Raw genomic sequence first — 24,306 nt, forward strand, 5'->3', positions numbered from 1 at the left:
AGGAGTAATATGAAAAATATTCAATACCCTGGGAAGATTTTTTTAAAAGGGATGTCTCTTAACAGCAGAAAGTCAAAAAAGAAACTCCAAAGCATTGCATAAGCAAAGAAATAGAGCAAAACCAAACAGGCGATATAAACATGTAAGAAATTATGAAAAACAAAGTAAGTGCTTAACATTAAGTAAAGGAACAACATATCATTTGACTTGATGAAGGTTCAGAAGAGGAGGTTGCTATTTTCTAATCATAATGCAGTCATGAGTATTTGGAGGGTGCCTACTTCTCCAAAGACAGATGATAACAGCATCATCTTTATTAGTGATATTGTAGACCAATTCTTCCATCATTTTCTTAAAAACCACACACATACAAATATTTGCAGCTAACTTTCCATCCAGGATTGTCTCTGATTAGAACATATAAAATGCCATATCATTTGCTCTTTGGGTCCTTCTGTCCTAGGACTCTGCTGCAAAAGGACACGGAACAGCAGGCAAGTATAGTTGTTATCTTCCATGAGCTCAAACTCAAAATAGAAAATGAAAATATACAAAAGCAACTTTTTCCTATCACCTTGATTGTGGCACTACTGTGGAGACCTCCTTTTGTTTTCATTCTCACTACACACACACACACACACACACACACACACACACACACTCAAGTTTAAGGGAGACCCTTAAGACCTGTATTTGTGTATATCTTCTACAAATTGAAGATAAAATCTTTTTGATTTTTCTTACATAGCAGCTCTTCGGTTGCCCTCCAATAAACCTTCTACAGACCTGTTAGGTTATTCTTGAAGAACAGTGAAGCATTGTAGTTATAGTCTCAATTCAGATTCCCAAGAGACCATTCTGCCAATATCTTAAAAGGAAATCTAAGATGACTTTCAAGTATTTTTTATCTGACAAGCAAGAAGGGCAGGATCACCGACGTGTTGTTCTCAGGTACATACTGACCAACAGACTCACATTGTGACTATTCAGTTTCTTGTTAATGCTTATTTATTTTTGAGAGACAAAGAATGAGCGGGGGAGGGGCAGAATCCAAAGCAGGCTCCAGGCTCTGAGTGGTGAGCACAGAGCCAGACATGGGGCTCTAACTCACAGAGTGCAAGACCACAACCTGAGCCGAAGTCAGACGCTCAACCCACTGAGCTACCCAGGCACCCCGTGACTATTTAGTTTCTTGAAATCATATTCATGTTGATAACTTTGTACACAATTTGAGAAATTCCTAACTCTTCTGGGAAGCAATAATTTTTAAACAACAACAACAAAAAACAATTTATTAAAATTTTTTTAATCAAAAATTTACCAAATTTACAGAACAAAGTGACTGCCAAGCTCTTGTTTTCAATCAAACCTGACACGTTAGCAGAGGGGGAAAAATCTTAAAAGTTTAAACCATCTTTAAAGACATAAGTTTCTGCTCTTATTAACACCTCAGTTTATATTTTAATAATCTCACTAATTCAATGTTTACCAAATACCTATCTCAAAACTGCCAAGCACAAATAGAAAGTGGAACAGGTTAAATACTTATTTTCAAAGGGCTTATAATCTACCTGGGGAAAGATAAAAAAAATATCCACAAAGAAACTTTTTTAAATTTTATTTTTTTATGTTTGTTTATTTTTCAGAGAGAGAAACAGAGAGAGACAGACAGGCAGACAGAGTGCAAGCAGGGGAGGAGCAGAGAGAGACACACACACAGAACCCAAAGCAGGCTCCAGGCTCTGAACTGTCAGCGCAGAGCCTGATGCAGGGCTCCAACTCACAAACCATGAGATCATGATCTGAGCCGAAGTCGGACGCTTAACCGACTGAGCCACCCAGGCGCCCCAAGAAACTTTTTTTTATAAAAAGGGAAACAAGAGGCTAATACAGATGAGGAATCAGGGAAGCTTTTCTCAATAAATCCACAGAGGTCTGGATATACTGGGAGGCAGTCAAACCACCAATATGGTCTAGAACACTTATAAAAGCAAGGAGAAAAGCACAGACATGGTATAGAATGACACAGTACTTACAGAAGTGGGAGAGCAGGATAGGTAAAAGGGGCCACCCTCAGTGACAAAACCTAAACTTGATCTTAATAATGGGGTAACTGTATGACCTGTCACAGAAAACAGCAAAACAAGTGATACTTTAATTAAACTAATCCGGTCACTTTGTACCAGATGGATTACAGGAAAAAAGGTGACCTACACAAAGGAGATCCAATTGAAAGGCCGATTAAGTTAGATATCAAGTGAAATTCACTAGAATAAAAAGATGACAATGAAAGTGGATAGGGCATAACAATAACAAGTCAAAGAAGCTATGCACAGGAAGTTACATGACTTTACAACAGACTTGATAAAACGGATAAGGGACTTTCAAGATGGCTCCAAGTTCTTTTAAGTCAGGAGTAGTAATGCAGTGGACCAAATGCAAAATTTAGGGAAAATTTAGGTAAAATTAAACAGAAATGTTTTTTACTTAATTACTCAGTCTTTAAAGTAATTAAAGACTAGAACTTTAGGACTAAAACTTTAAAGTCTTAAAAAAATTTTTTTTAATGTTTATTTTTGAGAGAAAGACAGAGCACGAGGGGGTGAAGGGAGGGACAGAAAGAGAGGGGACACTTTAAATATTAAAAAACATTTTTTAATGTTTTTATTCATTTTTGAGAGCGAGACAGAGACAGAGTATGAGTGGGGGAGGAACAGAGACAGAGGGAGACACAGAATCTGAAGCAGGCTCCAGGCTCTGAGCTGTCAGCACAGAGCCCAATGCGGGGCTTGAACTCACAAACAGAAAGATCATGACCTGTGCTGAAGTTGGACGCTTAACCAACTGAGCCACCCAGGCGCCCCTAAAAAAAATCTTAAAATAGCATGGGGGTAACAATAGGCTCAGAGAATTTGGAGCAGTTTTAAATGTATGACTAATCTCATAAGGAAAGTCACAGTTTCAAAGAGGAATTGGTCAACACAGACAAATGACAAAAAAATTTTTTTTAAATAATTGAAAGGTAGCGAGTTATTGGTGACTATAACCACTTCCTGCTGCCTTCCAGTCCTCTCCATAGTGAAACGTGGCTTTAAAAATAACCTCAAATACACTGCTCTTAATGCATCCCTTTCCTAACTTTTTGACTATGATTCTGGACAGAATAAATGATCTACAGCAGTTCAAAGAAATGCAAAGGCAAGTGAATTGGGTTCCCTGAGATAGATGAAACTGGCCTAAAGGGAAAGCCTCAGGCATTCCTTTGAAGCACATCATAGGCAGTTAACACAGCTAACATTGATCAATACTCTCCAACAAAATTATCCAGAATGAAATCTATGGGTTCGAACTAGAACAGCAATCCTAGTGTCACTAAGGCCCAGAAAGCAGGAAAAGGGTGCTGCTTAAGGTAGGAACCTGCCTAAAATTTTCTCCCTTTACCACTGGAGGAGCAGTAGCACTGCTGATCTACACCTGAAGACTTTTTAACATTGGAGCAGAAGTGAGAAACCTCAGTACCAGAAATCCTATACAAAATAAAAGCCCTATAAGCTAAAAAGGAAAGCAAAGCTTTTAGAAGCCAAAGGAAAGAATGGACTTTTTCATATGCTATTTCCCTCCACATTCCATAGTAGGGATTTTCCTCACCTATTCTGTTGTAAAATCTTGGCTTATAGTTCAGTTTTCAAAATGTTCCAAAGAAAGTTTACAATTTAGATGCTATGTTATGCTGCTCGACTACCAAGCTTAATGTGAATTTGAGTAGTTAACAACAAAGCTTACTTTTCTAGTTATTCACCTGTTTGTTTGTTTGTTTTAAGTTTATGTATGTAAGCAATCTCTACGCTCAACGTGGGGCTTGGATTCAGGACTCCAAGATCAAGAGTCACATGCTCTTCTCACCAAGCCAGCCAGGTAGGTATTCCTCACCTATATCTAAAAAGGCCAATAGTGAATTTTACCCTGGACCTGCTATTAAAAGAACTGTAATAACTTTTCACAACTGATAACCATGAATTAATTTCAACAAGAGAATACCTTTTTCCTGCTCAAATAAATTTCTCAGAATGCTGGCTATCTTGTATCTTCCCAGACCACAATCAGAGGCTCTTCCCAACCTCAGTATGATTTGAGTCTACACTGCTACAGGGAGATTTGACTTCTTAGGCATTAATTAATCATATGTGTTCTCCTATCTTCACATCAGAAGATGCCAAAAAAAAAAAAAAAAAAAAAAGGAAAAAAACACAACCCTATCTTCAAATGTTTGAGGCCACCGTAATTAGCAAATACTGCAAAATGTTAACATTTGTTAACCCTATTCCTAGTTCAAGTCTGTGTTTAATAAATACAAGATGTTTGTACACAAAAGTGGAATTTATATTTTCTCCTTTGATCTCTCGTATCAAGTCCCATTTTGCAGATGAGAAAATCCTCATAGACAAAGTATCTGTTCTATTATATCATGAGCAGACCAAAAAAGGATGGTAGCAAAAAGAAAGGAAATTATAAAAGTAAAGTTGCTCAGCTAAACAAATTACTAATTTGCCTTAATTAAAAAAAAAAAAAACCTAGGGGCACCTGGGTGGCGCAGTCGGTTAAGCATCCGACTTCAGCCAGGTCACGATCTCGCGGTCCGTGAGTTTGAGCCCCGCGTCAGGCTCTGGGCTGATGGCTCAGAGCCTGGAGCCTGTTTCCGATTCTGTGTCTCCCTCTCTCTCTGCCCCTCCCCCGTTCATGCTCTGTCTCTCTCTGTCCCAAAAATAAATAAATGTTGAAAAAAAAAAATGAAAAAAAAAAAAACAAAAAAAACCTAATCAATCAGTGAAATGAAATCATTAAAAGCAGCTCAATCTGTCAAAGACTGAACCTAAAACTGGTAGCATTTGATCCAGTGGTTTTGACCAAAAGCAGTTAACAGTTAAGAATCAAGGATCTCAGGGGCGCCTGGGTGGTTCAGTCGGTTAAGTGTCCGACTTCAACTCAGGTCACGATCTCTCGGTCCGTGAGTTCGAGCCCTGCGTCGGGCTCTGGGCTGACGGCTCAGAGCCTGGAGCCTGCTTCGGATTCTGTGTCTCCTCTCTCTCTGCCCCTCCCCCGTTCATGCTCTGTCTCTCTCTGTCTCAAAGATAAATAAACGTTAAAAAAAAAAATTAAAAAAAAAAAAAGAATCAAGGATCTCAACTGCTTCATAAAAGCCTAATTCCTTCACATTTCATGTAAAACTTCCAAAATCCAATTTGGGGAAAAACATTTAAAAACAACTTCTGGGTTCTCACCGTACTTTGAATACACTTTTATCATATTGTTTCTTCATTGTAGCCAGTTATTAAATTTGTAACCCTAAAGAGGACTATGAATTCTTTGCAGAAAGACCTAGTCTTCAGCGCTGCACCCTCAGAACCCAGCACCATGCCAGGAAGAAAGCACTGTAGTTTTACAATTAACGGTTGTATAATAAAGTCAATGAGGAACTGCCAAGATTGGGGCAATCTTACTTTGTGTAGAAAATGTCTCCACTTTTTCTTTTCTTTTCTTTAAATTTCCTGTCCAGGGGCGCCTGGGTGGCTCAGTTGATTGAGAGTCCGAGTCTTAATTTCAGTTCAGGTCATGATCTCAGTTTGTGAGATCGAGCCCCATGTCAGTGCAGAACCTGCTTGGGATTCTTTTTCTCTCCCTCTGCCCCTCTCCCCAGCTTGCACTCTCTCTCAAATTAAAAAAATAAATAAATAAAAATAAAGAGTAAGGGAGCCATCTGTCTTCTTTAAGTGAAAAAAAAAAAAAAAATTCCCTTCCAGGGCATTGGGCTTAGCTGGTGGAGCAGGTGACTCTCGATTTTGAGGTTGTGAGTTCAAGACCAGTGTAGAGATTGCTTAAAAATAAAATCTTTAAAAAAAAATTTTTTTTTCACTTCCACACTATTTTTAAAAATAATTCTTCCAGTAAGCCAAAAATTTAGGAAGACTTACTTTCGTCCCACTCTTTTTCCAAGTTCCTCCAAATTTTTATACTAAAATTTAGTATTTCAGATTCATTTTACCTTCTGTTACAGATTTATGTACACATCTGTATCTCTGCTAGGCTATAAATCATCTGAGAGTGGGGACCATGTATTGCATAGTAATATATATAGCTTGGTCCAAATGTTATCTCTCAAAATATAAACATTTTGAATTAATCTGTGCTTTTTTCTCAGTCCTCCAGTAAATTATTCTGAAGCACAGTTCCAAATCAGAACACTGAAATGATGCTATACAAAAAAGGGGGGGGGCAAGAAAAGTAATCCTAGGTCTGCTTTCTAAATGTATGCATCATATTTCATATAAGGAGAACTAAAATGATTTCAGGCACTTATTTGACACTAGCAGGCCAAAATGGCAACATAAACAATCCTGTTAGGAATGAATTTCCCAACAACTTCTAGTAGATCTACAAAAGAGGGTCTCCTGCTGGGTATGGGGTTGTAACAGAATTCTATAATTCTCCCTGTGGAGGTAATCCGAGTCCATTTTCAGGAAACCTGCAAGTTACACCTGCTCTCTGATTGCACCTGAAGGTACAGCAAGAGAAATCAGAGAGAAAAGCCTGGGATAAGCCACTTGAAAATAATTATGGCATGATAAAATTATTCACCAAACTCTGACCGTAACTAGCCATGCCGCCAAACCCAGGACTTTACTGAATACCTCAGTATGACTGCCTCACAGCACCTAAGAACAAAGAACTATGAAAATATAAGGACTGTTACATAAGTATTAGGCCACCGTTTATTTTTTTTCCTCTAAAAGAAATTTTTTTAAAAATTTTTTTTTTTAATGTTTATTTATTTTTGAGACAGAGACAGAGCATGAACGGGGGAGGGTCAGAGAGAGAGGGAGACACAGAATCCGAAGCAGGCTCCAGGCTCCAAGCTGTCAGCACAGAGCCGGACGCGGGGCTTGAACTCACTGACCGTGAGATCATGACCTGAGCCGAAGTCGGACGCTTAACCGACTGAGCCACCCAGGCGCCCCCCAAAAATTTTTTTTTTAACATTTATTCATTTTTGGAGAGAGAGAGAGAGAGAGACAGAGGGTGAGCGGGGGAGGGGCAGAGAGAGAGGGAGACACAGAATCCGAAGCAGGCTCCAGGCTCTGAGCAGTCAGCACAGAGCCCGACGCGGGGCTCGAAACCATGAGCCATGAGATCACAACTTGAGACGAAGTTGGACACCCAACCGACTGAGCCACCAGGCGCCCTTTTTTTTCTTTTGAAGTAAGGAAATCCATCTTCAGCTCTTCTCTGGTCAAATTCTATTATTATACTAAGTTGTAAAGGACAGTTCAAAAGATTCTACCTTTTAGGTTTTTTGCTATACTGAATAAGCAATTCATAAAATATTTGGTCATCAATCTTTTGTCATAAATATTTTCATTTTAATGGTATTTGTGATCAAACTTCACTGGATTTTAAACTTTTCTACCCATACACATATTCTATATATTTTATATAATTTAGTATTCTTACTAATTTATGTTGCATCTCCTTTCATGTGATTTTGTGAAATATTCTTTCAACCGACAATAGGACTATTACATGAAAAAGGCCCCAAAATTATTAAAACCACAAAATTTTTTGGTCATACCAATCTTTCACATCAATGATTTCTGTACGTTAAACAGCCCACATCTCTTTCAAACACACACCACACACACACCCCCAAAATTACCATGTAAGACAGAAGAGAGGGCAGGTACTTTCTTTTATTTACATTGTTGTAAGAGTTATTATGTGTTCTTAAAAGAATATAAACAAGGAGATAAAGTGATTCTTCCTACAGTCATTCAATAAAATAGATTATAATACAGAGCTGTCATCAATCAGCTAACCATATCTAATAACTATATCTAACAAAATGAACCAATAATTTGACGTAAGCCTTTGAGCTTCATTACAGTATTAGCATACCACTGAGGCTGGAAAACTGGTACACAGACATATGCATGTGCTTTTACATATATATATTTAAAAAAAATTTTTTTTAACATTTATTCATTTTTTGATAGACAGAGCATGAGTGGGGGAGGGGCAGAGAGAGAGGGCGACACAGAATCCGAAGCGAGCTCCAGGCTCTGAACTGACAGCACAGAGCCTGACGCGGGGCTCAAACTCATGGACCATGAGATCATGACCTGAGCTGAAGTCGCTTAACCGACTGAGCCACCCAGGCTCCCCCACATATATGTATTTTTAAACATACTTCTGATATCTCTGTTGAGAAATTCATTAACTTAACATCTTGAGAAAGGCATTTTAATAGCAATTTCAAATTTCATTTTATTGTTTTAAAGCAAGCTTCCATGAAAGTGTTAAGCTTTATACAACTAAGCTATTTCTAACCCAAAATGAAATACATCTTCCCAAACCAGAGTTCCTAAGCAGCTATCCAACACAAAATTTAAATTCAGAAACTACTAGTAAGACTTTTCTGAAAATTTTCAACTGCTGAAAGGCAGTGGAGAAAGAAATCATGTTTTTGCATTAAAATTAAAAAGCTAAGTGCTAACAAATTAGTTAATATAGTAAAACGTCTTTGAGGAATAATCAAACATACACAGGGTAACAACTGAGCCAAGAAAGGAAAAAAAAAAAAATTCACTAACAGAAGGCCACTTTAACAGTGGTATCGAAACCAGTAAAGACCAACTGAGATTTTTACTCTATTTTATAGATGTTCCCATATTATTTGACATTACTAATAACCACACGATTCCAAGGACATTTTCAGGTTCAGTTGGCATGACTTTAAAAAACACCTTTATCTTGATAGATGAGATACTAGGAAACCAAATAAATCCATCATTTGTTAAAACAAATACATTCAGAAGTGTATAAATGTAAAAATACACAGAAACATTTAGGAAAACTTTAATTTTAAATATAAGCAGCAATACTTAGCATGAAAAATACGTTATTTACTCATGTGACTACCGTAGGACTATAGGCCACATTCAGTTATCATCAAAAGCAAACAAATATAAAAATAATTTTTAAGCCACAACATAGAACTTCCCAATTACGTAAATCCAAACAAACAACAAAACCAACATCGTTTCCATAAAAGTTCAACTTTGATATTGAGATTTTTCCATTGACCAAAATTCACTAAACTCGATTATCAAAACAACCAAAATCATCTCTCCCAGCCAGTCTCTTTACCTCTTTAGTTCACTCTAATAGAGCACATCAGATTGATTTTTCCAAAAAATGTATTTTGTACAACGACTCTCACTCAAAATACAAAATATCTCAGTGCCACCCTGGCCAGATCCTCTCAGTGTTTAAAGGACGAGTTCAAATTTCTTAGCCTTGTAATGAAGGCTCCAACCTTCCCTTCTGGCCTCCTCTCAGAATTCTCCTAAAGGAATCTTCTCCAGTAATATTATCTGACCCAACGGATTTTGCAAAACCTTGTGCTAACAAAATATTTTATTCTCAACATCGTGGAAAGCAAAGCAAAATTTTCTAAACAAACTTAAAAGCTGGTAAAAATGAAACGTATTCAAACCTTACTTACATATTTAAAGAGAGTAAATTAATTTCTCATCTAAAATGACTGAGATGAAGAAAAGATTTGGTAAAAAACAAGACCCACATCTTCTCTCAAAAGACCTTAAGATACCCATATGACAATGGTTCTGTTCAATTTTTGAATGAAAACTCAAGTGAAAGAGCTAGTTCTGATAAGACAGGAGATCTGGAGTCCCTGGACAGTTTCTAAATACTTGAATTCACCTGATAGTATTTTATGATTCACTATTAGGGCCCCATTTAATTCTAAATTACACAGGCCAGTAAGTTGCCACTACTTTACTGGGGAAAGTACTTCCCTAATTCACCCCAGAAATTTTTTTTAAATTTCAAGTTGTTTTAAAGGAAAAATAATTTTATTTTCAGAATCACAAATAATATATTGCAAGTTTTGGCTGTTATCAATACATCTCTAAGCACTGAAGATATTCTAAACTTAAGAAACTTTAACTTTCCCCCCAAATACTAAGATAACTTATTTAAACTAAACCACTGGATAAAAATTTAGCCAGAACATAATATCATAAACACAGTTCCCCAAATCCTAGATCACTTTAATAAGATATTTCCTTCTTGGGCAACAATGCCTGACATTTATGGAAAAACAAATTAAAAAAACAAAATAAAACACCTCTTTCATGAAAAAGAAAACACCAATACCAGGTTTAAAATGTTCAGAGTATATACTAACTTGGTACCTACTTAGGTCAGTTGTTTACTGGAGACACTGACAGTCACACAAAAAAAGAGGGTGAGGCAGCATCTAAAATACATCTACTGAAGAATACTTAGAGCTTTTGAACCAAGAAATCAGTAGTCTCTTGACCTATGACAGATATCAAAAGACTTTTCCCCAGTACCTCACCAGAAAGTCTACAGCAAAGTTAGAAGAAGAGAAAGGCAAGAACCAAAGAATACAGAAGAAAAAGGAGTAGAGAATCAAGGGAGGAGTTGGAGGCAACGACACGAAGAAAGGAAGAAAGCTAAATGTAAAAGACTAGAAAGAAAAAAAATACCAACAAAAAGAGAGGAGGTGTTCTGAGGTACAGGGAAGGCTGCAATTGCCTCAGGGACACTAGTTCCAGAGTTTATATACCACTCCCAATAGGTGCCCAAGAGGTCATTTTAAGAAAGTTTTGGGAAAGCCATTCTTAGAAAAACCCTGATTCCTAAGATAAATTGAACCCAGAATCTAATCATCTTGTTCTCAATGTTCTCAAACTGTGTTTTTATTATAATTACTATAAAATTACAAGCTTTAATTTTTGAGAGTTTTGGCCAGAATCTGTTTGATAAATTCTAAATCTAAATTAATTTAACAACTGACTTGTAATTTTCTCAAGTGATACATCAGTAATAACCCTATTATTTCAAATAACATGTGGTGATTTATATAACATTACAGAGGAGGGGAAAAAAAAACTAAAACAAAAGATAAAACTTCTCAAATTAAATATGTCTGTATCTGGGTACCTATGAAAGTCACGCAAGATATAGCAGATGGGATCTGAAACAAACATTCTATTTTTAAAAGATACAGGACCACAAGAATTGAAGAGGTAAATGGGCCTGGAGCTACAGAAATATAAAATGTATTTTAAGAAGAACTTAGTAAAAATTCAAAGTCAAGAAGAATCAATGCAATGCCATTAAGGACAGAAGATACAAAAAATTAAGACTCTACTTTTGTTTGCTTTATCCAAACCAGAAGGGTATCCCTACTTGCTCTGGGTATCCTCAGTAGGATTCAATCTGAGGGGATGTTAGTGAGAATTCCTTAAAGATGTTTGAAGTTCTGAAACCAATACTATAGTCTCCAATAATCTTTCCACTGTCATAGGAAGACTGTGTGAGTTTAGAATCTCTTCATAGCCTTTTCTTCTACCATTCCTTTGATTGGAGGGCTCAATACTAAATGGTAACAGGCACTTAGGCCTTTTCTTTTTGACCTCATAATATATTTTTACATTTGTTCACTAGGATATTCTCAAAACTGATCCCCACTCTGAGGGTTTAATCAGAAAGTATCTAACCATGTGATACATATGTGATTTAACCAGAGTAATTTCTGAACCCTTCTATCTACAAACTCTAAATCAGAGATAAATCTGAGGGGTTTGGTTCTTTGGATTTGGTTTTCTGTATGTTTTCTCTAATTGTTTATTTCTCCAACTTTCCGAGTGCCTTATACTGCCACTATCCTTCCATCCCCATCTTTTACTTTCCTTCTATATATGTACACACATACACAAAGAATATCAGTATAACTACATATGTATGTATGCATGTATGCGTGCATGCATATATATTTACACATACACGCACTACTGACACACATGGCCAATATCAGAATATAAACCAAAGATAAAGACATAAATAACACTGTAGAATAGGATTTAACTCATTTACTCTTATTTTCAGGATAAAACAAAACTGGTTGGTTACTATTACTCACCAGATGGTTCTTCAGGCTCGCTTTCATTTTCTTCCTCAGGTGGGGCTTGAGGAGGTGGTGGGGGAAGCTTCTTTTCCTTCTCTGCTTTAGCATTTCTCTCTTCTTCTGAATAATATTCATCTTCTGAGAGGTTGGCCAAGCTTTCATCCATCTCTCTGTACTCTACCTATATGGAGATTATACCAGGGAAAGCTAAATACAGTGAACATCTAAAACCAGGGACTTAATGTGGAACCATCAGTGAATGTGAATGGCTTTTTAACTTCAAATTTTAAGGGAAATAAGTAAATAACAAGGAACAAGCTAGACCATAATAGGTAGTTATTAAAAACAACCTGGCTGGCTCAGTTGGAAGAGCATGGGACTCTTGATCTCAGGGTCATGAGTTCAAGCCCCACACTAGGTGCAGAGATTACTTAAATAAATAAAACAAAACAAAACCCTAAAATCTCTCATGAAACAATCTCATGTCAGTTCACATTTACCCCAACCTATCAATTTTACATCATAGTACTGACATTTAGAGCAATGGATCTGAGGCTTTTTACAACTCCTAAAACCTTTTAAAATGTGTGTGTGTGAGTGTGTGTGTGTGTGGGTTTGTAGGCATATCTATACATATGTATGTATACATCATAATCACACTAGAAGTTTCAACAAAAGACTAAAATAACCCTGAGATAAAAATATAATCAACTAGAATAACAAGTCTGTCAAATGTCAAGCCTGTACTTCTTCTATTCCATGGCAAAACAGCAAAATTCCAGAAACCAAATGGGGAAAAATGGCAGGTAATAAAAACCGCAAATGGCAACAAATTGAAACTATGAAAAGGTACATTTGCTTAAAAAATAACCAATGACCTGATTTCACGGTTCATGTGATCAAGCTCCGCCTCACTGACACCATGGAGTCTGCTTGGGATTCTATCCCTCCCTCTCTCTGCCCCTCCCCCACTCCCTCAAAATAAATAAACATTAAAAAATAATAACTGTTGACCTAAGAGAGTTGAACAATGAGAGCAAATAAACCTTAATATAACAAATTAAGAAGTGAAACGGAAATGGAGACTACAGGTCATACTACTAATTCATATTCTAAGTGTAAAGGAGAGAACCAGGTAGTAAGTAGAAAGAGGAAGCCTTATCAGGGGTAAAGCCATTAGGATAGGGAAGATTATAATGGACCTGTTTACCAAAATGTATGATATGGTATTACAAATAGTCACCAACCTTAGAACACTGGAAAAATGTCACTGTGACTCCCATCCTTAGAAAACATTCCAGAAAGACACAGAAACAACAGCTCTCTATTCAGATTCAATTAAAAGATAAAATGAATAAAATAAAAATTTATTAGCTATGGAGACAGAGCAAAGACAGTATGGTCTCCACAAATAATGTACCTAACTTATTAGATTTCTGAAATTAATAGTCCTGTGGATTACAGCAAATGTAATCTATTTTAACTTTTGAAATATCTTTGAAATAATTCCATATGGCTGGCTGCTTTTATATCTGTCTTTTTCTTTTTTTTTAAATGACATGACCACAGGTGGGCAGGGGAGTGGGTGGCTAGGCTAGGGAAGGTAAGAGGGATTGTGTCACAAAATGGAAACAAAAATTAAGGATAAATTGAACAGTTCTGACCCTAAGGATAAATTGAACAGTTCTGACCCATGCTCTAAGATTCTTATTTAAACACACAAATAATAGTATTCATCTATCAAATATGAAACACTGAGTACATGATCACAATGGAGAAAACAATTATAAATGAGAGTCTTCCTGCCCTTAATAAGCTGAAATTCCAGTTGCAAACTAATGGTTCTTACCAGGCAAATCATCTCACAGAAAGATTTTACAATAAAACCTCCAGAAGTCTAGACACTAAACTTCATTCTACTTGATTGAGATAAACCGTAGGAGCAAACTTCAGGACAATGGGCAAAAAAGCAACATGGGAAAAGTTTCAAAGAGGGAGAGGGGTCAGAAAATGTAATATATGTTTAAAGTATGCAGTATCCTTTCTTCTTTCAGCTTTCAATAGTGCTTGACCCCTCCCTACCCCCAAAGATTCAGCTCTTTAATCCTCTGCTCATCAATCTCATCCATTTAATCAATAATCACTTCACAAGCGCCTACCATGGAACTGGGCAATGTGCAAATTCTGAAACAATAATGTAAGATCCTTTCTACTGCAGTAGTTTAGCTCTTTCCAAAGGATGTTCCACAAGACAGTATACCATTTGAAGGAAAAAGGAATCCATGATCAAGTTTGGGAAGTACTGCATTCTTTACAGGCCCCCTCTAGGAGAACCACAATGCACATTAAAGTTACTGAGAAGTTTTGCAGCAAAAACAATCTTTTTAACATTGTTTAATCCAACGTTTTGATGAAGTAGTAGTTACTAAGAAGGAATACAGAGTTCTTAGTTTTTGGGGGGTTGGGGGGGGAAGATTAGAAAAATCTAGAAGTAGGAGCAAAAATATCTAAAGGTAGTATTTAAAAACAATAGTATCAAGAAAAAAACATCTGTGTTCCACAGAACCCTAAAATTCTTCAGGATTTCATTTAAATACACACTTATACGTGTTAGTACTTTGGAGACCAACAACACATGAACTTGTACTGCTTAGGTAAATTTTGGGTAGACCTAAGAATGACATTTCTTCTGCAATCTGTTCAACCAAGGCAGCGTCCTGAAATGGCTAGGCAAGCTAAAAAACAACCTTTTGTACTACTTATCAAGCACTGGGTCTTCACAATGTTTCATAAACAAAGTACAGAAATAAAATTGGGTTCTGAGACTTAAATAAGACTACAACTATTAAGTTTAACCTCCATTCTCAAATTTGGCTCTATTAAAAAAAAAAGCCTCATTTTCTGAAACCCTGACAACTAAAATAAAGGTTATAAATTTAAACTGAATATAAGACAGGCAAATAGTACTTTATTTTGAAATTTTCCATATAAAGTTTTATTTTGTAAAAAAGAGGGGCACCTGGCTGGTTCAGTCAGAGGAGCGTGTGACTCTTGATCTTGGGGGTCGTGAGTGAGTTCAGAGTCCCATAATGGGCGTAGAGATTACTTACAAAGAAAAGTTTCTCTAGTGGGCGGTGCCTGGGTGGCTCGGTAGGTTGAGCAATGGACTCTTGATTTTGGCTCAGGTCACGATCTTGGGGTTGGTGAATTTGAGCCCTGCAATGGACTCTGCACTGGCAGGCAGAGTCTGCTTTGGGATTCTCTCTCTCTGACTCTCCCCACTTGCTTTCTTTTCTCTCTACACACACTCTTTCCCTTTCTCAAGATAAATAAGCTTAAAAAAAGTTCTCAACTTAATAAAAAAGTGAAAGAATCGTACAAATTCTCAAAAATAAAAAAATAAAAACTATTCCCCTGAGCAAAGGAACAGATACTTTGAACACAAAAGAGTGGGAACCTCTCATCCTTAAGTAAAATCCTCAAAGACTTTGGAACTTCTACAACCACTTACAAACAAGGACATAAAGATATCCAATAGACAGATATAAGTCAGTAGGGTAATTATTCTCACCTTTACACAGACAACTCTCAAATTTACATCTCTAGTCTCTCACTCACCCTTACTACAATGATTCATCCACTTCCCAATCACCTTAAAGCCCCAGTCTTTTTGTTTGAATCTTTAGTCCTTTTAATTCAGTAGGGCACAACTGCCAGACTGATTTTCCAAATCCATACATGTTATTTTCAGATAGTTTAAAAGATGAATGCCAACTTTTTCAAACCAGGTATAAACTTTCTGGCTCTAACTATGCAAACTTACACCTTTAGCCATTTTCTAATACACTATTGAAAAAGTCCTCAATGTTCTACTGATCCCTAAATTTCCTAAAAGCTTTTTCTATTAATCCAATGCTTAAAATTCAAGGCACCCTTCCTCCACAAATTATTTCCTAACTATTCCAAACTTACAAATATATTTTTTTCCTTTCTCTGAACTGTCCGAGCACTTAAGGTCTCCATTTCATAGTCTAGTGTAGTGCTGTCTGATACAATTTTCTATGATAATGGCAACGTTTTGCATCTGCGCTTCCACCGTGGCAGCACTAGCCAGCCACATGTGGCTATTGAGCACTTACCATGTGGTAATTTAAGTTTAAATCAAAAGTAAAAACTCAGTTTCATCAGTTGTACCAGTCACATGGGCTAGTGGCTACCATACTGAACACACAGATCTAGTGTTTGTCTATAACCTGAACATGACTCTACAACCCAAACGTTACTGATCCCTCTGGCTCCTATCTTGCTCCTAGAAAAACCTCATTTCCAATTCATTTGCCCATTGTCCCCAACATTCAGTTTTCCACTCTGGACTCCCTGCTGCTTCTCAAACCTTGTCGCATAATATGCCAAGCGTTTTTCACTTCCTTTCTCCACTGGTAATACTTAATTACTGGGCACCTTACTATAAGCCAGACACTGTATTTTGTTTACATTGTATCTAAACCTAAAAGCCTTACAAGGTAGAGTTTATCTTCCTGAGGAAAATGAATCATAGCAAGAAAAATCAATTCCAAAAAGTCTGTCCTTTTCAGAATACTTTTCTAAATTCTGCACCTTTTCAAGGCCAGCTGAATGCTGAAGTGTCCCTAAAGTCCCAGCCCAACTTAACAATTCCAACCCTTAAATATTTTGCCATAATGTTAGCATACACACTCAGGGGTGAATTTATTCTGAAATTTACAAAACTTAACCTTCAGGGACCCTCAAATGCATGGACCCCTTCCAATACCCTGAACCTGGTTTTAGTTACATAATTTTGTGTGTGTGTATATATATATGTACATGTATATATATAATATATATAACACATCTGTATCTACGTCTGTTATATCTATAACTACAAATACAGAAAGACCCCTACATATACCTCAGAACTCTCAAAGTAAGGCCCATCTACTACAATGGACTCAGCTCGATTTTTCTTCCTTTACTGGATACTCTATCCCTTGAGGTTTGTTTTCTCTGGCTCCCAAGACTGGCTAGGAATAAGTCAGTGTCCCCAGTTTCTTCCTTCTTAGTTGCTCCCCCAAATAAACTGGTGACCCACTTTTCTTTTGAATTTCAAAGCTAATCACAATAGAAAAAACAGTATAATGGGAATTAAAATAAACACAAGATAATTACAAAGACAGAAATCTACATACTCAAGACAATGCCAATCAGAATATCAGCTGCCTTTTTTTTTTTTTTTTTTTCAGAAACTGATAAACTGATCCTAAAATTCATATGGAAAGGCAAGGGTCTCAGAACATCCAAAACAATCTTGAAAAAAAAGGAGCAAAGTTGAAAAATCAAACTTCCTGATTTCAAAATCTATTACACAAAGTTACAGTGATCGGGACAGTGCGATACAGACACAAGAACAAAGATACTCATCAGTGGGACAGAACTGAGAGTCCAGAAATAAACCCTTATATTTAGGGCTAACCAACAAGGATGCCAACCATTCAAAGGGGGGAGAGAACAGTCTTCAATTGTGCTGGGACAAGTGGATATCCACATGGAAAGGAATGAAGCTGAACTCCTACTTCATACCACATACAAAAATTAACTCCAAAATGATCACAGATCCAAATCCAAGAGCTAAAACTATAAAACTCTTAGGAGAACACATGGAAGTAAATCTTCATGACACTGGATTAAGCAATGGTTTCTTGGATTGAACATCAGAAGCAGGTGCCTGGGTGACTCAAGCTTGGATCTAACACCCAGGTGCCTGGGTGGCTCAATCAGTTAAGCGTTGACTCTTGATTTCAGCTCAGGTCATGATCTCTTGGTTCATGGACTCGAGCCCCACGCTGGGCCCCACGCTGACCACAAGGAGCCTCCTTGGGATTCTCTCTTTCCCAGTCTCTCTGCCCCTCCCCAGCTCATGCTCCATCAAAATAAATAAATAAACTTAAAAACAAAACAAAACACCAGTAGCAAAAGGGACAAAAAGAAGAAAAGATAAATCGGACATTAAAATAAAAAACTTCTGCAATCACCATACACAAAGAACTGTGACTATTCAGCAATAAAGACAACCCAATTTTAAAGTGAGCCAAGAATGTGAGCCAACATTTCATCAAAGAAGATATACAACAAATGCCAATAAGCACAAGAAAAGATGTTCAATGTCATCAGTCATCCGTGTAACACATATGAAAACTACAATGAGACACCCCTTCACATCCACTAGGAGAGCTCAAGACAAGGATATGGGGGAACTGGAACTTTCATCTACTGCTGACGGAAACGTAAAACGGTGTGGCTGATGTGGAAAAGTGTTTGGCAGCTCCTCAAAGGGTAAAACACTGAGATACCATATGATCCAGCAATTCCACTCCAACTATATACCTGAGAGAGTTGAAAACATACGTTCACACACACAAAATACTGTACATAAATGTTCACAGCAGCATCACACATAACCAAAAAGTGGAAACCCAGATGTCCACCAAAATGATGAATGGATAAACAAAATGTGGCATATCCATACAATGGGATATTATTATGCCATGGAGTTGTGTCAAGTACCAAATGGAAATACAACATGGATGAACCCCGAAAAGATACCAAAGCCAGACACAAAAGACCACATATTCTATGATTCTGTTTACATAAAAGGTCCAGAACAGGCAAATCCACACAGAAAGTAGGTTAGTGGCTGCTAGGGGAGTGGAGAACGAAGAATGACTGCCAGTGGTCCAAGTGTCTTTTGGGGGTGATGAAAATGTCCTAAAATTAAAACTGACTGTGGTAGTGGCTGCAACACTTTGTGAATACATGCTAAAAACCATTCAGTCGTACCACCTGAAAAAGGTAAATTTTATCCTATATGAACTATCTCAATAAACGTTTTTAAGACATGGTTTACCACATGCTTTCTAGCCATACTTTCTATTGAAATAGTAAAATAAAAACGCTCGGGCTTCTGCCCTCTAGCTCATTTCTGGGGGCTGGGGGTCTCCAATCTGTGTCTTTTCTAACCCACGCTTTGGTAAAAGCCGCCAAAAGCCTTTCCTCCTTTCAGCACGGGGTATTTACTCTTGCAGAGAGATCTCTCAAGCGGGCAGTTGAATCTGAGGGCTCAGTCTGGGTAATACCCATCTCAAGAAGCTCACACTGACTCGGCACATGCATTTAAAAATTACAGCTGTAGGGGCGCCTGGGTGGCTCAGTAGGTGGAGCGTCAGACTTCGGCTCAGGTCATGATCTCGCAGTCCGTGAGTTCAAGCCCCGCGTCGGGCTCTGTGCTGACCGCTCAGAGCCTGGAGCCTGTTTCAGATTCTGTCTCCCTCTCTCTCTGCCCCTCCCCTGCTCATTCTCTCTCTCTCTCTCTCTCTCTTAAAAATAAACATTTTTAGGGGTGCCTGGGCGGCTCGGTCGGTTAAGCGTCCAACTTCAGCTCAGGTCATGATCTCACGGTCCGTGAGTTCAAGCCCCGCGTCGGGCTCTGTGCTGACCGCTCAGAACCTGGAGCCTCTTTCAGATTTTGTGTCTCCCTCTCTCTCTCTGCTCCTCCCCTGTTCATGCTCTGTCTCTCTCTGTCTCAAAAATAAATAAACGTTAAAAATTACAGCTGTATGCGCAACTTATAAAATCGCACGATTTTAAATACGTACTCTAAAAGGATACATCTCCAGAAAAAAACCAAGTCTAAAAAGTCTGCTCCTGGTACTGCCTTGGTGCCCTGCACAGCTGGGTGTTCCATGTGGTCCTTTGTCTGAGGCTGAGGCTACCTCCTCGCAACAGAAACGCAGCTTCCAGTTCTGCCACTTACTTAGTTGGGTGACTCTGGCCAAGCTGCTGAAACTGTGTGCCTCAGCTTACTCATTTCCTAACGTGGGGCTCACAAAACCTGCCCACTGCTGCTGAGCAAAAATAAAACGTAAGGGACTCTCTGAACACACGGCATCTGGCACCCAGAGATGTGAAGCAGCTGCCGTCTGCATATTCTGTTCCGTGACAAGTCTTTTCCTTCCTAGGTATTTGCACCTTGACTAATGGACATTAGCCCTCTCAATCAGCTTCCTCACCGGTTTAAAAAAAAAAACAAACAGAAAACAACCCTAAGTCAAAAGATCGTTGAGAGAATAAAAGGAAAGAGGAAAACTAGCGCCCAGCAGGGCTGAAAACAAAACAAACAAAAATGTGCATTTCTTTTCGGTCTCCATAGCCAAGGCCATTTCTTTAGCATGCCCCTCCAGCCCCAATGCGCGCCCAGCTGAAACTCCTTAAAACACGGCCCAGAGGCCTCCAGACACATCCGCGGGCCAACCGGCGATGCCCGTCTCCAACAGCGCCAACCAGGACTCCACGTCAGGGAGCCATGTTTCCCAGGCCAGAAAATGAAAAGGTGTACAGATGCAAGGAGTAAACCACCCCTCCCCGCCAATCCCCCTTCCCAAGACGGCCGGGTCCCGGCACAAAGCCTGCTTTCAACACCCGCGAAGCCCTTCCCCTCCCTCCCTCCCTCTCCCCACCCACCCACCCAGCTGGCGGGGAGGCGCGGTGAAGACCCGACGGGCTGGGAGGTCTGGGTGGGCGTGCGGCTCGAGGCCCAAGACAAGGGGCGGTGGGGGTCGCCGGGGGCCGGACAACCTAGAGGAAGCCAAGCAACCGGGGTCTGCGGCGTGCGGGAGGGGTTCGCGCCTCACCTTCGCTCGCTTGCGCCGGCTGGTCCGTCGCCCCTCCGGAGTCTCTGCGATTCCCGTTTCCATGGGGGTCGCAGATCCAGGCACGACGGTAGGCCCGGCCTGAGGCCCGGCGGACCCCGGTGGCTCGGCCAGGCCCCCGGGAGGGGAGGCCCGCGGAGGCTCTTTCTTGCGGGGAGTGCGCTCCCCCGCCACCCCCGGCCCGGCTTCGGCAGGGCCCGACAGGCCCGCGGGCGGCGCGGCCACCTCAGAGCCGTTCTCCGCGCCGCCCGCTGCCCCGGGGCCGGCCTCCGTCCCGGCCGCCGCCGCCGCCGCTGCCGCCGCAGCCGCCGCCGCGGCCTTCTTCCCAGACAACATCTCGGGCCGCCTGGCCGCCGACGGCCGAAGGGGCCGCTCTGTCTGTCGGTCCGTGAGTCCGGAGCAGCCTCGCCTCGCCTCACTTCGCGCAGGTAGCTCGCTGCCAACCGCCACGGCGTACGCACGCGCTGAGCGCGCTCCCGCGGCGTCCGGACAAAAAGGCCCGAGACGCCCACAGCCCCGCCTTCCCCCGCTGCCATAGAGTGGCATCCTCGCGGCTAGAGCGGCACCACGGCACGGAGCACGATGCTTTCCTAGAGCGTCGCCTTGGCCTTTGGCGTTGGCCCCAGCACCTTCTCGCTCCTAGGGCTTGGGGGCCAGACTGCACCTCCGCGGGTGACCATTCCCTCCAGGGACTTGCATACATACATAAATTCATTCATTCATTCATTCATTCATTCACTCATTTGTCAGTTCAACCAATATTTATTAATGCTTACTACGTGACAAGGGTTTAATGATGAAGTTTTTGCTTTCAAAGAGCTTACAAGTCTAGTGAGGAGAAAACATTGAAATGTAACTGGTAAGTCATCTTACTGTTTCGCAATTGTCCGGCTTGGACATGGGAAATCTTGGGAGAGCAAGTGAGTTTCCTCGTAATAAAATGGACAGAAATTAGGAACCCCAGGTTTGAGTCCAAACTGGATTGCTGTTGTCTCCAGGGCTGTGTTCATATTCTTCTGTCTGGACCTCCTTCCCCTTAGCTCTCACTCACTCATACCTCCTCCCACTCCCTATGTGTTCCACACATAACACCTCTTTCTACTCCAGGTTAATTCTTTCTAGTGCTGCAGATGGTGGTGGTGACTTATTTTTTTCAATTCCTCCAGGACTCCTTTAGTGACCGAACACTGGAACAGCTTGTCTTCTTCAAGCTTGTTTCAACTTATTACACACAACTATAATTGCTTTTTTACACATCTCTCTCTTCAAACTATAATTTTCTTTCTTTTTTTTTTTAGTCTTTTTTTTAGCAATCTTTACACCTAGCGTGGGGTCCAACTTACGACTGTGAAATCAAGAGTCACATGCTCTTTTGACTGAGCCACCCAAGTGCCCCTTCAAACTGTAATTTTCAAAAAATTATTCCACTTACATGAAGTTCAAGAACTAGTAAAGCTAATCTCTAGTGCTAGAATCCAGTCAGTGATCCCTTGGGATGAAGGTGAGAGTTGACTACAAAACAGCAGGAGGGAATTTGCTGGGGTGATGGAAATGTTTTTTTATCCTGATTGGATGGTGTACCCATTAGCCAAAACTCACTGTACTATGCTGTATATATTTTTATATTTTACTTTATGTCAATTTCACTTCCCTGAAGTTGAATTTTTTTTAACTACGCAAACAAAAATAAAAAAAGGAAGGCAGTTACGTTCAGGAAAATTAAAAGCTGTGCGAGAAAAAAAGGTGTAATCATAGTACAACATATGGCTCAGCTATGAACTACACTGATGTGGCCATAATAACATAATGAATATTGTTCTCACCAAAGTGATGGAATTATATTGAAAGAATGGAGAAAAGAGAAAATTTGTGGAGGAGAGACATGAGAGGGGTTTACAGAGCAGGGACGAAAAGGGAATGGGAGAGGTTCTGCACGGGAGCTAAATCCTCATTTTCCATCATAAAAGATAATATGTAATGTTAAATGAGAAATCAAGAATTAACACTACAAGCATACAATTTAGATATATCAAGATAAATGCCAGAAGAAACAGTTAAAAAGTTGGAACAAGTTATCTGAGTCATATAATTTGAGGATGGGAAGGGGTGAGATAGGAGATCAAAGACTGTTTTAAACACACATTGTTTGCACACTTAATAATTTTATAAAACTTAAAATTATATTTTTAAAATATATGTATCCTTTGACCTAGCAATTCCACTTTACAGAAGACATTCTAGGAAAAGATTTAAGTATGTGTACAAAGATTTAACTTTAATGCTGTTTACCTCAGGTTATATATAATAACAATAAAGAAGAACTAACCTAAAGGCCCAATAAGTGGCCACTAATTCAATATATTAAAATATCATAGCCATTAAAATTGACATTTGAACATGAAGAACTCTCATACAAAATAATGAGCCTATGTCAAAGATTTATTTAACTCATTTTTAAAATGTTTTTATGTTTATTTATTTTTGAGACAGAGAAACAGAGCATGAGTTGGGGAGGGGCAGAGAGAGAGGGAGGCACATAATCAGAAGCAGGCTCCAAGCTCTGAGCTGTCAGCACCCAGGCCTACGCGGGGCCTGAACCCAGGAACCATGAGATCTGAGCTGAAGTCCGATGTTTAACCGACTGAGCCACCCAAGCGCCCCTATTTAACGCATTATTGAGAGAACCAGCAAGATGATAACACTGGTTCAAAGGAAAATATAGGGACGCCTGGGTGGCTCAGTCAGTTGAGCGTCTGACTCTTGATTTCGGCTCGGGTCACGATCTCAAAGTTCGTGGGATTGAGCTCCATGTCTGGCTCTGCTCGGACAGTGTGGAGCCTGCTTGGGATTCTCTATCCCTCTGTCTCTGCCCCTCCTCCCCACTCTCTCTCTCAAAATAAAAAAACATTAAAACAACAACAACAAAAGAAATTATGAAAAGCTGATCTATAGTCACTAGTCAGTGGAAAACAGAATTCTGGAATAAGAAAAAAATGGTTAATATCTTACAAGGCCATAAAACTAGACTTAGGTATTATCTTTTCTATCGGACAGAACTCATTTGCCTCTATTTGCAAAAAACTGATTTGCAATTACTCATTTTTTCCTAGAAATAACTAATTTATTTCATTTTTAAAAGTTGTGGTAAAATACACATAACATAAACTTTATCACCTTAACCATTTTTTTAAGTTTATTTATTTTGAGAGAGAGGGAGTACGCATGGGGGGGGAGGGGCAGAGAGAGAGGGATGGAGAGGGAATCCCAAGCACTGTCAGTGCAGAGCCCGATGTGAGTCTTGAACTCACAAACCGTGAGATCATGACCTGAGCTGAAATCAAGAGTCGGGTGCTTGATGAACTGAGCCACCCAGGTGCCCCTCACCTTACACATTTTTTTAAAAAGTTTATTGATCTGTTTTGACAGAGGGCGCGTGCATGGGGGAGGGGCAGAGAGAGAGGAGCGAGAGAATCCCAAGCAGGGTCTGCACTATCAGCAGGAACCGTGAGACCTGAGTGGAAATCTAGAATCAGATGCCCGACCAACAACGGCACCCAGGCACCCATCACCTTA

The 24,306-nt window shown here is 39.5% G+C and overlaps 1 protein-coding gene across 2 annotated transcripts in view; it reads right to left on the bottom strand.

The window, feature by feature from the left end:
- KDM1A (lysine demethylase 1A) overlaps nucleotides 1–21,186 on the bottom strand; it is a 62,606-nt gene extending 41,420 nt beyond the window's left edge. The window contains exons 1-2 of one of the 2 annotated variants that reach the window (XM_047084804.1): nucleotides 20,716–21,186; nucleotides 12,026–12,191 (exon numbers count right to left, since the gene is read on the bottom strand). In XM_047084804.1, coding sequence (XP_046940760.1) covers nucleotides 12,026–12,191; nucleotides 20,716–21,069 — 520 coding nt within the window. In that variant the 5' untranslated portion in view covers nucleotides 21,070–21,186. The remainder of the gene's footprint in view (nucleotides 1–12,025; nucleotides 12,192–20,715) is intronic. The other variant, XM_047084805.1, reaches the window with a different exon arrangement.
- Between the last annotated feature and the right edge of the window lie 3,120 nt (nucleotides 21,187–24,306).

The sequence above is a fragment of the Lynx rufus genome, unplaced genomic scaffold (assembly GCF_022079265.1).
Source record: "Lynx rufus isolate CCGP_SWC_20201006 ecotype Redwood Valley unplaced genomic scaffold, mLynRuf1.p SCAF_2, whole genome shotgun sequence".
NCBI classification, from domain to species: domain Eukaryota; kingdom Metazoa; phylum Chordata; class Mammalia; order Carnivora; family Felidae; genus Lynx; species Lynx rufus.